At 41.4% G+C, this 13,685-nt stretch overlaps 1 protein-coding gene across 1 annotated transcript in view; it reads right to left on the reverse strand.

Moving 5' to 3' along the window:
* Positions 1 to 2,203: 2,203 nt before the first annotated feature.
* The window catches only part of UBE2R2 (ubiquitin conjugating enzyme E2 R2), a 120,200-nt gene continuing 108,718 nt past the window's right edge, over positions 2,204 to 13,685 (reverse strand). Inside the window, exons 4-5 of the mRNA XM_044265511.1 lie at positions 7,581 to 7,715; positions 2,204 to 4,531 (exon numbers count right to left, since the gene is read on the reverse strand). Coding sequence (XP_044121446.1) covers positions 4,312 to 4,531; positions 7,581 to 7,715 — 355 coding nt within the window. The 3' untranslated portion in view covers positions 2,204 to 4,311. The remainder of the gene's footprint in view (positions 4,532 to 7,580; positions 7,716 to 13,685) is intronic.

A 13,685-nucleotide genomic window follows, 5' to 3' on the forward strand; every position in this document is an offset into this window, starting at 1 on the left:
CCTTGGTTCTTCATCAACCAGAGAGAATCTTAACTGTTAAGGGGTGGGGTGGAAGAGAAGATGAGCGAGTCGGGGTGGTATGAAGTAGGTAAGTGGGTCCTGGGCAAAATACTTGCTCCGGAAAGTCCCAGGCAGCCATTCTCTTGGGCCAGGATTCCAGTGCAGCTCCTTCCTCCTGTTCCCAGGCCACCAGTCGGGGAGGAATCAAGGCCATCTACTAGGCCTCTGTGGCAGGAGGCAGATCGCCACACAATTCTGTAGCACAGTTGTGCTTCAATCTCTAGGTGTTGACCGGGCATTATAGCCTCATTCTTAAACGACCCCTCAGACGAGGCTAAGTAACCAACCAAAGTGGGGCATCAAATACTGGTCAAGTTGGTGTGCCAGAACCTGGGGTCAGTCTTCACCTTTTCTGCTTTTGCCCTCTAAAATCAGTGGTCATTTCATCAAATGGGGCCCCTGCTCCTGGTGACCCACAGCTTGAGATCCTGGCCAGAAAAAACATAAGTATTCACATAAAGGGACTTCAATACGATCTCTTGCCTGTTTCCTGCTTATTAATAAGCAGCAGGATGTTCAGAAGACAAATGATGAAAACAAAAGGCTTACCTAAGGAGGGCAGTGGAGCACCCTCATCCCTTTACCGGCCTACTTGTACTGGCAGATTGTGCCCTACTTAAGAATTAAGGTTAACAAATGGCTGTCTTAATAACCTTTCCTAAAAGTTAGTACCGGGACGCCTGGGTGGCGCAGTTGGTTAAACGACTGCCTCCGGCTCAGGGCGTGATCCTGGAGTCCCGGGATCGAGTCCCACATCAGGCTCCCAGCTCCATGGGGAGTCTGCTTCTCCCTCTGACCTTCTCCTCGCTCATGCTCTCTCTCTCAAATAAATAAAATAAAATCTTAAAAAAAAAAAAGTTAGTACGGACTGGGAATGTGTATTCCATGAGGTGAGTTGAGCAGAATATCCTAAAAGATCAGTGAAATTTGGTTTCCGTTTTTGTTTGTTTTTTCAGCTGAGTCATGGGCATAACTGGTGAGGCAACAGTGAAGTACTGAGAACCACCTTTTAGTTTTCTTTAACACAAAGAAAGAAGAGGGTCATCCCATGGGGAAGTAGCAATACAGGTATATTTTATTTCACATTTTATTAGTAGACAGATGGGCAGAAAAAGACAAAATAAACCACTTTAGGGGAAGTTCAACACAAAAAATGCATCAGATACTCTTTTCTCATAAGTTAAACTGAAGAAAAACATCTACAATTTCAGCTAAGAAAACTATTAAAGTCAGGTGTGTCCTGCTGGTTTCAGAATAGTTGAAAATTGCATCTGAATCTTTTTGTAAATGTAAACCATTTTTATCAGAATGGGAGGGATGGGGAGATAACTTTCAGTGGAGAACTACACTTTTCCCTACAGTCTCCTACTGTGTATGTCCCAAACCTAAGGAAACCAGCAAATAAAGAAGTAATTTGAAGGGAAGAGGTAAGAGGGGACTACAAAACAGTCTGGCTAATAGAAAAGAACTCTGGAATGGTATGAAAAAGAGCGGGAAGACTTTGAGAAGCAACAACGGAATCATGGTATTACTTTCTCCACCCAGCCTCAACACACACAGACCTGAAGAGCATCCAGAGAGGCCTCCACTACCATCAAAAGGAATCTAAAAATGCAGGATTCTGAATTCATGTTAACACCAAATAATCAGCACAACTGTACTTATAAGGATCTGGTCTGACCCTGAGACCTCTACTCCCAAAAAGGAAAAAAAAAATTACATGCTCAAGTTTTCTTTTGCCACAGGATGTGTTCTCAGGACAGAGCTCTGGAACCAGCATCTGGGTTTTACAGGTCAGTCTGAGTTACCAGAATGTCCACCTGCTAGCCAGTCAACACATACCAGTCTTTTCTGGAACTGATTGTACTCTTATCAGAGGCAAAGCCAGCCCTCACTAGTAACAGCCCAAAGGGCTGAGAGGTATGACTTCCACCTGGCTCTCTGGCTCCCTGAGTCAATGTGCAACACAGGCCAACAGGGCCTAATGGGACAGGGCTGAGCAGCAGCCCAGCACCTTCTGCAAGGCTGAGGTGCCTGGCCTGCCCTCACAGAGAAATGCTTTTATGATAAGGGAAGAAAGAAATGCCTTAATCTTAGGGCTCCAAGAGAGAAGACCAAGCTACTGGCTGTAAACGTGTATGGGGGTGTTTAGAGGGTAATCAGAGCATTAGGAGACTTGGGACTCCAGAAGATTTGCAGGTTATCCAGAAGCATTACTTAAAAAGCTAGTTCCGACACCCTCCTATGAGAATTTGCGGCCAGTGTTTTGTCACAAAGAGCTGTTCTGTTCTCGGAATCTGACTGGAATCACTAGGTTCAGGGGTGCAAGCAGTCCTAGCCCCATGGGGATTGGACAGATTCTGGGACCAGGCTCAACACTGTCCCATAGGAACCTTTGCATGTTAACGTTTCTACTTAATACCAGATCAAACTTTAGAGGCCAGAGAGGTCTGCTGGGCATTAGTCAGCAAATGTTTGGAGTTTGAAGCGAATGAAAACCCTGAGATCAGAAAGGAAGGAAGGAGGAGCTAAGGAAGTAAGCATCACCTACTCTGTTCTAGGATCCATCCTACCCCTGTCCCTCATCAACCCTTTGGTTCTTTCTGAGCTATGATCTGAACAAAAGACGCTGACACCAGTACAAAGGGATCTGGAGGAGGATTGTAACCAGTCTCTGCTCATTTTCTTTCCTTCCGAAGTCTAATTTTACAATATAATGATTTTCCCCACTGAAAGAACACTACCCTCCTATGAACTGGCCCACTCTCGAAGAATCACCGCCAAGTTCTGAAGTCCCTGGTTGGTGAAGGCTGATGAATCTCAATATTGATTGAAGTAACACGTGATTGAGACCAGGGAAGTCAAAGCTGCAGCCACTGCACAGTTGGAAAATCAGTTGCCCAGATACTGCCTGCAGCCAATTCCCTCGGCCCTGCCAAAAGAGTCAAAGCAGCCCAGGACAAGCTCCATGCACAACTTCTGCTTGCCCTCCACAGCCAGCGTACACTGAAAGGAGAGAAAAGTCCAGGTCACATCCAATGAGGAAAAGTGGGACTGGTCACTCATGTCTCCTATCCACAGCTATCACTATTGGCATAAGCAGCTCAATGAAAACCAAAATCTTAACACATGCACCTAGGAGTAATACTGAGTAATTAAAACTGGCTACTTGCACTCTCACCATGAGGATTTTCAAAATATTTTTGAGGGAAAGGCCATGTTCACATAAAACAGATGTTTTCTCACCCAACAGTGGTCACCAGTAGTTTTGACTTTTTTTTCCCCAGCAGCATCAACCAAAATTGGCATAGTGATTTTAAACTCCTTGTTCCCATCACTAAGACTCCACACACACACACACACACACACACACACACACACACACACACACCCCTCCACTCTCCCCCCCCACTCCCTTGGGATGGGGAGGGTAACAACTCTGTCTTTTAAAATAAATAGCAATCAAGTGCTCAATTCTATGTAAAGTATGAATATTTATTTTCAGGCTTTAGATCCCAATCGATTTCAAAAAACAAAATCTGATCTCTCTCCTCAGGGTAGCTGAGGCCCCCTGTATTAAGATGATGTCCTGGAGGCTGAAGGGGCTCTGTGCCCTTAGAAACACATTTTCATCAGGCTTAGCACAAAGTCCCTGATGCCCACTGTATCCCAGCCTTAAGAAGGGAAAGGAAACAAAATTCACCACCATGGGGCTGATCGAATGCACACACACTAAATGAGCAGCTAAACCTTGGCAAAAAAAAATTTTTTTTAAGTTAGTTTTGTGGGTTTTTTATTTTTTTTTTCCATTTTCTTTTGCTACTCAGCATATGCAGCACTTGTGAACTTCCAATGGGTTCCCAGCTTTAAACACATTAAAACGTCTTGATGAAAGACTAATTAATTCTTCAAGAATCTAAAAACAGACCAAACGTGTTTTGCTGTGAACACTCTGTAGAGATGAAGTGAGGCGAGAGTTTGGGTTTAAAGAAGAAGAAAAAAAGAATCAATACAGTGATGGAAGGGTAAAGAATGCAAGAATTCAGACATTCTGTGGAGGATACTTTCTCTCCATTAAGAGGTCCATAAAAAGGAGCAAACTGAGATCCATAAGGGGAGTCAGCAGGAGCCGTGTTTGTTTTTCCCACCCCCGGTGATAGGTTTTTGCTGAGGGGCCACTGCTAGGTCCCCACTTGCTCCCCTCCCTTTGGCCTGAGACGGCAGGGCAGTACGGGGCACTGAAAGAGCACGTCACGACTCCTCGTTCCCAGAATCATCATCATCATAGCAGTCGGCATCTTCCTCCTCCTCATCTTCATCATCAATGTCGTCGTCGTACAAGTCGTCATAAAGCAAATCTGAGCTGTTGTCATTGGAAGGCACTTTAGTTTTGATGCAGTATTCCGCCAGGGTTGTGGGGACCTTCACTCCATCCTTTTCTGCTTCGGCTTTAGTGGCTGAAACCTGTTTCCTGAAGGGAGAAAGTTTATGTAAGTCTCTGTTTTGGAAGATGGATTTGCAACTGGCCTTTCTTAATAATCAGGATTCCGTATTTAAAAAAAAAAAAAAAAAGATTCCTTATGACTCAAGGTTTCTCAATTTCAATGCCTGCCTAAAAGTATCTGACAGATACTACACCAAAGGTTCTCAGCCCATCAGGGTAGCGTTTTAAACACTTAATGACCTTTTGAAGGGTATTTAAAAGCATTGGGTCTTAGATGTTGGTTAACCAGAAATGACCTCAGAGATTTTTTTTCCCTCCTTTGTCTCACCAAACTCGCAGTCCCAACAACTCTTAATTCAATAATCCTGTCATTTACACTTAGATTGCAGATTGCCTAAGTAGGGTTTCAGTGTCACATGACCCACCTGCCTCCCACTTTATTCTTGTCACCCAAAACATACAGGACATCGTGGTCCTTTTTTTTCCTTCTTTAGTACCTTGAACAACACTTATTTTTCTGTGTGGCTAAGAACTCTTCTGATTTTACACATGACTGCCTGCTGAACTTTGAAACAGCCTGTTCTGACAACCCAAGTTAAAACAGCCACCTAGTCGCTCCTTCACATTATGCTACTTAACCACTAATCATTTCTCCTATGATCTTCGCCATTTGTTAGCTTTTCTGTCAGTTTTCTCCCCCTTCCCATTCCCCTCACCCCTCAATGTGAACTTCTCTGGAGAACTACTTTCTTCCAGTTGTGCAAGAACTTAAGCTGTGCAAAAAATTACTGACTGGACGGACGGAAGGGTGAAGTTTCCTTCAAGTACAAAAATTGACCATAAAACAACAAACCACCAACTTCATGATCTTCCTTCTGCTGGCTCTAATTAGGTGGTTCCCCAGTGATATTGCTCTCTGCCTTACTTTGCCAAACCTGACAGCTTGGTGTTGCTGATAAACCCTGGCTTGATGCTCTTCCCTCTCTATCTCTTCCTGGGTCATCTTAGTCATTCCCATGGCTTTTGCCACCATGCCCCTTCATGCTGACAGCTGTCAAACCATCAGGATCCACCCATATCTTCTGAGCCCTACACCGTTCAATAAGCCTTTGGGATATGTCCACCCTGATGTTCCATAGGACCCTAACTCAGCAAGTATGCAATTGTCATTTTCAACCTCTGTGGCCACCTTCTCCCATTTTTCTTCTAAGAGTGTTCTTAAAATCATAAACCTCACTCCAAAGCTCTACTTTCAAATCTGTTTTCTCACTGTCCCTGCCTCTGTTTAGTCTTCATCTTGGCTTCCCTTTCCTGTATCAGCCTCTTCTGGTCAACTAGGGTTCTTTCCAAACTCTAATTTCCCCTTCCCTTGCTAAAATCTTTAAGTGATAACCCATCACTTATAAGATTAAGGACGAAAGCCTTATCGTGGCTTCAAATGTCTTCTAAGATCTGATCCCTCTCAAACAAAACCACACAACAAAAACAAATCTGATGGCTCTCTGAATTTCCCATTAATTTGGAAATGAGAATTTATACTCAAGCAATGTAAAGCTGCTTACACACCATGCTGTTAGCTACCTGTTAGCAAACCTGTTTCTTCCCTGAAAGGGCTCTTTCCTTTCCCTTCCTACTTGAAAAAATCTTGGTTATGATTACCTCTCCTAGAACTCCACAGCAATATATATTCCTTTCACTGTATCTTGTTTATGCTTAGAGAGTATATATTTGCACTCATCTCATTACATGGTCATTTGTTCACAAGTTCTTGCTAGTAAGTGTGACCTCCTCAGAGAGAAACTGCTTTCATGACCTAACAGAGTGTACCTGACATGCAGCTGGTGTATAATAAATGTTGAAAGAATTAAAGAATGAGATAAACCCTTAAATTAAGAAACAGAACAGATGCCTTAGGGATATTAATTCTTCACTTACTAAATCATACCCTTCCTTGAACATCAGGCTTAGGCTATAATGGCTATAATCCTGACCATATTATGAAGCACTCCCATCTTTGAAGCTTCAACCTACTCCAGCTCCTCTAAATCTCTAGGTCCTTACTATTTATACTAATTATCTTCAATCTTTGGTATACACCGGTCACCTACGTGGATGGTAAGAACGAAATACAGCTGCCCAGCTTTTACCCTTGTAATCTCACTAAATGACTATGGTTATGGAAGGGGGGTCTAAAGGTGATTCTGGTGGGCATAAAACATTGAAAACTGATGTATATATTATTCAGCCTTATATCTATGCCGTTTTTCCTTTTTTTCTGTACATCACATGGCATCATGCTGACTAGAGTTATAAAGAGGGACTATTTGTATAAATTGTAGTGCTTACTAAACTATGTGCAGAAAACTGTCCTTGGGGCTCTATTTTAAGGATATAAGAGGAAATGAATTTATTGCAGTTCAAGTATCAGTTGTTGGGTACTGTTAAGAAAACCTTTAAGTCCTATTTAGGGTATGATCAAGAGATGAATGGTTCAGCCCCAATACCTCCTACTTTTCCCCCCTTTTATACAGATGGGAAAACCAAAGACCAAAAAAATTAACTGATAAAAGGTACTATAAGGGGTCAGAGCTAGGGGTAGATTCCAAGTCTCCCACTGAGAGGAAGCTTCTATGGCTCTGTTATACCATATACTAGTGTTGCTGATAATGATGATACCTAGAAGATACTTGCTACTATGGTCAAAAGGGCCAATAAACTATACGGCTTCATTAAAATTTTTGAAAACAAAATACCTAGAATGTCCATAATACTCTTGGGTGTTTGCTACACTTAAAGGACATACTGAAAATCCTGAACAGCATCCCTAAAATGATTGAGAGGCAAAATCTACCAACTTTATTGGTTCAGAACTTGGAAGTTTTGGTTCCCAGGAAGTAAGATCTGCTGCAGCATTATCTTTTACTATGTGCTCTCTCAAAAGCCAAACAAACTCATTAGGCTCAGGCAGGAATCTCTTCCCAAACAACTGGAGTAGATACTTTAAGTCTGATTTAAAGCCATGGTTCTGTATAAAGACTTGAAGTAATCAAACGGAAGGTAAAACAAAACACCTTACCTAATGATTTCAGCATATTCTTTGTCTTTTCCTTTACTGTCCCTCCATTTCCTGAACATAACTGAAGCATCCACATTGGCTGGGGAGAAGGTGTTAGGCTCATTGAGCAATGAGATTACACTTAACAGGATAGTCCTAGAAATGGGGGTGGGGGGAAAAAGGGTCAGCTATGAATATTCATATTCACAGGATCCATAAATACTGTGTTTTTAAATTTAACATAATATTTGAGACCTTAGATGAATAGAAATAAAATATAAAATTTTATTTTTAATACTCAGCTGGTTAGGCAGAATAAAGTTGCTAACTAAGAGACAAAGGAAATCTGTGAGCCGAGCATAAAGGTCATGTTGCAGGGCATGGTATCAAATGGCTACATGTTCCAATCTGCAGAAAGTGGAAGCCTGAAAGCTTTTTAAGTAACAAATTTTGAAAACTATAAATTAAGTACAATAGGAAAATGTAAAAGCCATAGGAAAAAAATTAGCTTTTTGGGGAGAGCTTAAAATGGTCATTCTCCACACATCCACGGGGTTCTTATAATGGCTGCTTAAAAGGATCTGAAAAATGATACTACATGCAAATGTATTTGTTTTCCATACTTCTGAGGGAAGAATGACACTTAAGCAGGAGAATGGAGGAAAACAATAGTCCAGACATGGAAGACCTAATCTCTGAATAATGGAAATCTTTATTCAAAAATATTAAGTACTTAGTGTGTACCAGAGGCACCAATGGTGATGTTGGATGTACAACAGTAAGCAAGTTAGATGCCATCCCTTCTCTCCCAAGGTTTGTTAAGAATTGTGGGAGATACAAACAGGCAATTTTTATCCAAAGATAAAACAAAAAGACACCTTAATCACACATTTTTCTCTTAGAAAAATAAATAGAATAGGTTCTAAAAGGATTTCAAATTATTACCAAGCTTCTTTTCCCTAAAAGCTCTGTGCGTGTATGTAAGGAGAAAAATTAAATTTCTCTACCTTTTCTCATTGGTGCGAGGTTATAGATTGTGTTGTTGCAAAATAGCCTTTTGCTCCTGCCCAAGCAAAAAATAAAGGGAGGGAGCCAGGCAATTAGATGTTTGATTTGATGAAACCTTTTCCTAAAAAGGGTAGAGAGTTTCTGTTATGTGATTATACAAGACTATGACAAAGGCACTTTCACAGACAACCTTCCCATCTAGTTAAAATCCACTTATAATAGACACACACATCCCTTTCTTTTAGGTTAAGAATAACTCCTTGTCCCTCCCAACCAAGATCCTCCTGGATTTCTTCAGTAATTACATTATAAAATAAAGACTAAAAGAAACTCCTCATTGCCAATGAGGGAAATGGACTGACCTAACATCCTAAAAGCAAAAAAATGTGTGTAGAAAATTCCAAAGGGCTGCCACAGAAGAAAACATACAGAACCTGTTAGAAAGATAAGCAGGATGGGACAAAGTGTGATATAAAAGGGGGGTGGGGGCGGGGGACAACAACAAAACTTTATTGGTCTAGTTCAGTACTGCATAGAACTTTGTGATTATGTAAATATATAATCTGTATTATCCAATATGAACGACCAGCCACCCCATGTAGCCACGGAACACTCTGAAAGGTAGCTTATACAACCGAAGAACTGAATTTTTACATTTAATTAATTTACCTATATAGCTACACGTAGTTAGTTAGTGGCCACCATATTGGAACTGTTAAAATACTATATTAGAAAATATAATTTTTAAAACTGTTAATTATCAAGGTGCATGGGTGGCTCGGATGGGCATCTGCCTTCGGCTTAGGTCATGGTCCCAGGATCCTGGGATCAAGCCCCGCATTCTCCCTCTCCCTCTCCCTCTGCTCCTCCCCCTGCTTGTGCTCTCTCGCTCTGCTGAATAAATAAATAAAATCTTAAATAAAATCATGAATTACCCATTTCTATCAAAATAAATCATTTTTTTCTAATTTATATTCAATTAGCCAACATCATTAGTTTCAGATGTAGAGTTCAATAATTCGTTAGCTGCATATAACACCCAGTGCCACGGAGAACTCCCTTCTAACACCATGTGCTTCCACACTGAAATCCATTATACTTTCAGAAATGATGTCAGGTACTACAGTGGACTGTGCAAATAGTTGACCCAGTACATTTTCACTTCATCCCTTCCTCTGGACAGCAGGATCTTTTTTGGGGGTGTGGTATGGGGAACCCATTCTGTTGGTTCTGGTGGGGTTAATCTTCCTCTGCTATCATTGCCACACCTTCAGACACACAACCTATCTAACCATAGCAGCAGATACACCACCAAGTACTGGCCAAAGGATTCCATCCATCTAGTCATGAATGGTTTTGGGGTATGCATATAACCCAAGATGGGCCAATTAGAACCCTGCGAGGAACTATGATGTTCTAATCTAACAGCAGAAAGGCATTTACTTTTTATTCTTGATTAAACTGACAACTGTGAGAATAAGGAAAGTCTAGAGCAGGTGGCCATCTATATCACCAAGTGGTTAAGACTCTGCCTAGTAACAAGGCCAATATAATGCAAGGCAGAATTGAGACTTTATTCTCTAATCAAGATTCCAGATGTAATTCAGATACAAGACCATATTTAAACTTTCCCAACCAGTATATTGTAGATGAGTTATATGTAAATTATTTATTGATTCTTGTAAGCAGTTGGGTAGGTGGGCCCTGGGATAACCTGAGCCTCTGCAATGACTTCTAGTCAAAGCATCTCCCCAGTTTATTACACTTTATCTATGTATTATGACTGGAAAAGGTCTGGAAGTAATGTCATACATAGTTTAAACTGTTCAGCATTTGTACCAAAATAATTTTTTTTTTAAAGATTTTATTTATTTATTTGACAGAGAAAGATCACAAGCAGGCAGAGAGGCAGGCAGAGAGAGAGAGAGGAGGAAGCAGGCTCCCCGCTGAGCAGAGAGCCCGATGCGGGACTCGATCCCAGGACCCTGAGATCATGACCTGAGCCGAAGGCAGCGGCTTAACCCACTGAGCCACCCAGGCGCCCTGTACCAAAATAATTTAACACAGGCATTATATCCTGTAGCATACTGTAGACAACTCTGCAAGATAAGTACTATTAACCCTATTTTTTTTTAAGATTTTATTTATTTATTTGACAGGCAGCGATTACAAGTAGGCCGAGAGGCAGGCAGAGAGAGAGGAGGAAGCAGGCTCCCCCGCTGAGCAGAGAGCCCGATGCGGGGCTCGATCCCAGGACCCTGGAATCATGACCTGAGCCGAAGGCAGAGGCCTTAACCCACTGAGCCACCCAGGCGCCCCTTAACCCTATTTTTAAAGTTAAATTTATTTTTAAAAAATAATCTTTACACCCATCGTGGGGCTCAAGCGCAAGACCCCAAGATCAAGAGTCACATGCTCTTCTAAGTCAGCCAGGCACCAGAAAAGAAAAAATAAACTGCTAAGACAATACTAATAGACTATACAACACAGAACTGAATCCTGCAACTATTCCAATGGTTACATTTTTTGTCGCCATCTTTTGTTGCTAGTTTAAGTATTTGAAAATCTTTACTCATTTACTGTATTTTTTTAGATGGAAAAAAGCAGAAGGCGGAAAGGGTTAACAATAGGTGAAAGAAAAGACAGACCCAATAGTGAAAATATCAATATAACACAATGAAGAAGTCACTCATGTCTACTGAAGGGATTGGTTTCCTTCAGATCATGAACAGATGGGAAAGGGTTCAGAAAACAACTACATACATTCTTTCTTATTCTCATTCTGTCTATATAAATCCACAGTAACAAATGAACCTTTGGTTTTTAGCAGTAACATGGAGTTGCACTATTCCATTTAGACAATATTGTAGCATTTAGTCATAAATTTCTTGGATTAGCAAAACAGACTTTTGAGACCCCCTCGACAAGACTCTTACTTCCTACAAAGACTAACACTATGCCCCTCTCTACTGCATGTTTGGAGGAACAGACGGGTCTGGTTGTCCAAATTAAGCAGTGTAAGAGTTTAACATACCTTAAAATAAAACAGACCTAATCCAGTAACAATTTGGGATAAAAATGAGGAACAAAGGATTCTTACATGTTTTCAATTATTGCACAATACAATTCCCAGGACCACCACCATTCCTGGATCTAGAGATACTCCAAGAAGCCAATGTGCTCCTTCCATCCTTGCTTTAAGCCAGGCAAGGGACTATGTAGAAGTTTTCAACATAGGGAATCTAGACCAAAATAAAAAAATTCCCAGAGAAGAGAAGTGCAGGCAAAAGGATAGTCAAAAGCACTCCACTTTATATATAGTCTTAATTTTTTTTTCCAGTTCATATTTCTGATCTTTTTGGTTGTCTCACAATCTTTGTTAGATTTGGCTATCCTCTTTTGCATAAAAATAAGTTTGTAGGGCTGCCTGGGTGGCTCAGTTGGTTAAGCAGCTGCCTTTGGCTAGGGTCACTATCCCAGGATTCTGGGATTTGGGTCGTGCAGTGGACTCCTTGCTCTGTGGGGAGCCTGCTTCTCCCTCTGCCTGCCACTCCCCTTGCTGTTCTCTCTCTCTCTCTCTTTCTCTGTACCCCCTAACAAACAAACAAATAAAGAATCTTAAAAAAAAAAAAAAAAAAAAAAAAGTTTGTAAATAGTAAAGACACCAAAAGAAAATGAAGATGAATTAATCACATTCTCACACACACACACACTCTCTCTCTCTCTCTCTCTCTCTCACACACACACACACACACACACACACACACACACACGAGGCAAAAAGCAAACTAGAAAGTTGTGCAGTTCACAGAGCTCAGACATGTTTTAAAAACATCAAAACTGGGGCGCCTGGGTGGCTCAGTGGGTTAAGCCGCTGCCTTCGGCTCAGGTCATGATCCCAGGGTCCTGGGATCGAGTCCCACATCGGGCTCTCCACTGGGCGGAGAGCCTGCTTTCCTCTCTCTCTCTCTGCCTACTTCTCTGCTTACTTGTGATCTCTCTCTGTCAAATAAATAAATAAAATCTTTATTAAAAAAAAAAAAAAACAACATCAAAACTAAAGTAGTATTTAAGGGAGATAAGAAATCAGAATTAGGGCACCTGGGAGCTTCTGCCTTTGTCTCAGGTCATAATCCCAGGATCCTGGGATGGAGCCCTGCATTGGGCTCCCTGCTCAGTGGGGAGCCTGCTTCTCCCTCTCCCTCTGCCACTCCCCCTGCTTGTACTCTCTTACTCTATCAAATAAATAAAATCTTTAAAAAAAAAGTAATCAAAATTAGACATCTATGACCCAATGAGTAATACCGTTATCTGTCCCTTTTCAACATACAATAGTCAATAAGTTGGGTCTGCACCTACCCGCCCCGACCCCCACTTTGTTATAGTATGCTCGGCACCCAACATGAGGCTTGAACTGATGTGAAGATCAAGAGTCACATGCTCTACTAACTAAACCAGCCAGGTGCCCCTCCACCCCACCTCAACCCCAGTTTTTTAAGCTACTTTGTTAGCTACTATGTTACAAGTATAATTTTAGAAGGGCAGGCATAAAACTGGCTCTAGCACAACAAATAAGACCTGGCTTATGAGTCCCCCTGGAAACTAAGTAGGCAGAGTTTGAAATTTTGCAGGATTAAAGGCTGGCATGTTGACTTAAAACATACACATACAGAGGAAAAGAAACAGAATGACTGATTGAGGTTCTTAGGTTTTACAGGCATACCCTTACTTGATGAAAATTGACTGTCAACTGTGAAGAAGTAAAGCTCAATGCCTGACTCTTCCACTTAACCCAGGTCAGTTTAATCTCTCATTTATGCCATTTCAAAAGATGGACCCATAACACCCGAAGATGACCCAGTTAAAATTCAGTCCCTATTAAGTATTTCTAAAATGAGAGAGGAATTTAAAGAGGACATCATGGCAAAAAAATCTGTTGTGAGAAAATGTGATAATTTTTAAAAGATTTTAAATTTTTATTTATTTGAGTGAGTATATGCACAAAAAGGGAGGGGATGGGGGGAGCAGAGGGACAGGGAGAAGCAGACTCCTTGCTGAGCAAGGAGCCTGTCGCAGCGCTCTATCCCAGGACCCCAGGATCACGACCTGAGCCAAAGT

This window comes from Neovison vison, chromosome 9, assembly GCF_020171115.1.
Source record: "Neovison vison isolate M4711 chromosome 9, ASM_NN_V1, whole genome shotgun sequence".
Lineage (NCBI taxonomy): Eukaryota > Metazoa > Chordata > Mammalia > Carnivora > Mustelidae > Neogale > Neogale vison.